Here is a 3,295-nt window from a genome sequence, read left to right as displayed (position 1 = left end):
TTACACCATCATTAACTCAGTTTAGATCAACTGCGAAGGATGGAAATGCAACCAATACTACTTCTGGTGCAACTACAGGAATTGCAAAAAGGAAAAAATAGGCATTAAACTAGAGGCTCCTGGCATTGTTACGGATTGAGGATTTTGATTTGATCTTCCTGAACTAACGAACTCATCTCCAAACTTGGCCAACAGTTTATGGGTTCTCATATCGGAAAACTAACGACGATAGTGAAACTTGCAAATCTCCATCCCTCTCTATTACAAAAGAGTCATACTTCACACCATCTCGCACAATAAAAATCGAAATCCTATAAAATAATTTCTCAACCCATTTGATGCCATGGACTCCCAGTTTCTGTATTATAGTATTTTGCAGCTGAGTAAAACTCGTGGAAGGTCTGATAAAGACACTCATTGGATCCTTATCAGAAAAATTTTTTTAATCATCCATCCGTAGTGCACAACAACAAAAAAACTATAAACACTACACAAAATCGAAGCAATGGCTAAATCGAAGCTAAATCGAATTAAGTCATTTCGATTTAATTCCAGTTACATGTTAAAGTAAATTGAAGCAAGCTAATTCGATTAACTCTTATAACTACAAAAATTATAAAGCAAACTCACGTGTTTTAATTTAGTGGGAACAAAGCACTCTCGCACTCTTCTCTGGTAAATCGAACTGCGCTATTTCGATTTACTATGTAACAAGTTAAACGGAATTGCCTTGATTCGATTTACATGTAGATAGCTAAATAAATTGAATCATTCTGATTCGATTTACATAAAAATATTAAAGACAAGCGTGTACCTATTTCTGTTTAGTACATCTACGTAATTTTGGAGGTCATTTAAAACATAGTTGATGGACAATCACGTTCTTAGATTTATGATATTTTCTTCTTTTTTTTTTCTCTCTTTTCTAAGTTTTCTCTAATTTATCCTTTTTATTTATTTATTTCTAGAAAGTAAACTACTAACATAATACTAAAACATTTTTATCTTATTCGGATATTCTCTGAAAATTTGAAATAAAGATTGTTTATTCTTTATAAAAAGACATTATGTTGTTTTGTTATTTTTATCAAAATTTTAACTCACTGAGAACTTATTTATCATTCAAATTTTTTAAATTCATTTTTATTAACAATATAAATGTTTAAGTATGATTTTAATAGTTCATGCCTTTTCTAAAACAATTATCGAATGCATGAACCTTGATTGTCCTTTTTTTTTTTTGGTCAAGTACCTTGATTGTCCTTGAACCCTGTTGAACATTAATGTTTTTTTTTTTTTTTTTTTTTTTTTTTTTGGACTTGCTGTTGAACATTAATTGGCAATATGTAAGAGGCATATGGAATTTTCTGTGGGCTAGTTTGTTTTATAATCGGGGAGTGGTGTGGCTGAAAGTCCGAAACTACCAAGTTACACAGCAAAACCGGTGATCTACCGTGATTACATTGACATGCGCGACCACAACACAGTTCCGAACCGTTGGATTAAATATCATTCTTATCCAACCACAGAGAATGCAACGTTTGTGTTGGAAAGAATACCAAAACCCAGTAAAGCCCAAACCCATCAGAAACCGCCAACAGATTCATTAAATAAATTCCATTATCCACACAGACACACTATCCATTATCCATTCCAAATGGAAATGGTGAGTCATCATTAGCACCACCAGACTACAAATATAGAAAATCATAAAGTATTAAGTTGACACTTGTCAAGTAACAACACAAGACACTCTAATTCTTCCCAGTTATCAAATCATTATTACCAATCACGCACCTTTGCATTTTTATTATTGACTACTATTATTTCTCTTACTCAAAGCTTCATCGATCGATCTGCGAAGAAAGAAAGAAATGGCCGAAACGAGTGAAAAGGAACGGAGGATCCTGGTGGCGGTGGATGAAGGGGAAGAGAGCATGTACGCGCTCTCATGGTGCGTCAACAACCTTGTTTTTGAGAACTCAAAGGACACACTCATCCTTCTCTATGTTAAGCCCCCTCGCGCTGTCTATTCCGCCTTCGATGGTACAAGTACGTGTAACCTCAAATTAACCACTTCCTGCTTCACTTTTTTCATGCCTTATTTCCAATTAGTTAGTTATTTTAGTTATGTAGTCATGTAACAAGTGAGATTGGTCAAATTGGGAAATATTTTAAGAGTGAAGGTGCGTTCTGTTCTTCGTGCAAATGGTCCAACACCGAAAAGACATTCACTCATATTTTAATCCATTAGCTAGTGGCCTCCCGTTGAATTGAATTGATGCTAGAAACAGAAATGGTTAAATTTTTTATTATTATATTTTTTGCAGGTTATTTGTTTTCTTCTGATATAACGGCGACTATGGATAAGTATAGCCAACAAGTTGCTGAGTCCGTCTTAGAGAAAGCCAAGAGACTCTGTAACAACATCCAGAATGTAAGTTTCTATATATACTAATAAACTGAAAGTAATTTTACTCTGAAGCAAATGAAATTCATTAATTCAAGCTGAATCCTCCTGTGCTGATGAATTTTGGGTGGTTAAGGTGGAAACAAAAATAGGGAATGGAGACGCGAGGGACGTGATCTGTGAGATGGTTCAGAAGTTGAATGCGGATATTCTGGTCATGGGAAGTCACGGCTATGGTCCCATCAAGAGGTGAGTGAGTGACTTCCTGATCCCGCAATCATATTTTCATCTTAATATCTTATCTGCAAAACTGTACTACTTGCATAATCATTCTTTGATTTAATATATAGTTAATTTTGGGGCTGTGAATTGAATGGCAGGGCTTTTCTTGGAAGTGTGAGCAATCACTGTGCGCAGAATGTGAAGTGCCCCGTTTTGATAGTGAAGAAGCCCAAAGACGCTTGATAAAATAATAACATCAACAATCCGATGTTGCTCTGTGTGTAATTAACTAATTACCTTGTTATGTGTCATTTTGATTGGGTTTGTAGCTTTTGTGTTTTGTCCCCTCCTCGAAGGGAATCTGTTTTCGTCATTTCGAATAACATATTATATATTAAAGACTAAAGTGGGTTTTTAACTTTTTATTTATGATTATTGATTAATATGGTTATACGTAGCTTGCAGAATGGTTGAGCCGTTGAGGATGGATGCCTTGCGGAACTAAAAATAGAGTTTTCTTAGATTCTTAGATAAGCATGAATTAGAGCTAGTAAAAATATATATTAATCCCATCTTTTTTGTCAAATCATCTGGTTTGATTCCCGATAAACTGGACTTTAATTATTCTCTTTTCGAGTGAAGTATCAATCTGGTCCTTTTCAT

At 34.5% G+C, this 3,295-nt stretch overlaps 1 protein-coding gene across 1 annotated transcript; it reads left to right on the top strand.

Annotated features, from left to right (window-relative positions):
* On the top strand, window positions 1,638-3,081 carry LOC107619146 (universal stress protein A-like protein). The gene is made up of 4 exons (XM_016321378.2): window positions 1,638-2,052; window positions 2,331-2,437; window positions 2,547-2,659; window positions 2,791-3,081. The coding sequence occupies exons 1-4, from the start codon at window positions 1,875-1,877 to the stop codon at window positions 2,873-2,875; spliced, it is 483 nt and encodes a 160-aa protein (XP_016176864.1). The 5' UTR covers window positions 1,638-1,874; the 3' UTR covers window positions 2,876-3,081.

Source organism: Arachis ipaensis, chromosome B09, assembly GCF_000816755.2.
Source record: "Arachis ipaensis cultivar K30076 chromosome B09, Araip1.1, whole genome shotgun sequence".
Lineage (NCBI taxonomy): Eukaryota > Viridiplantae > Streptophyta > Magnoliopsida > Fabales > Fabaceae > Arachis > Arachis ipaensis.
This window is presented reverse-complemented; position numbering and strand designations above follow the sequence as displayed.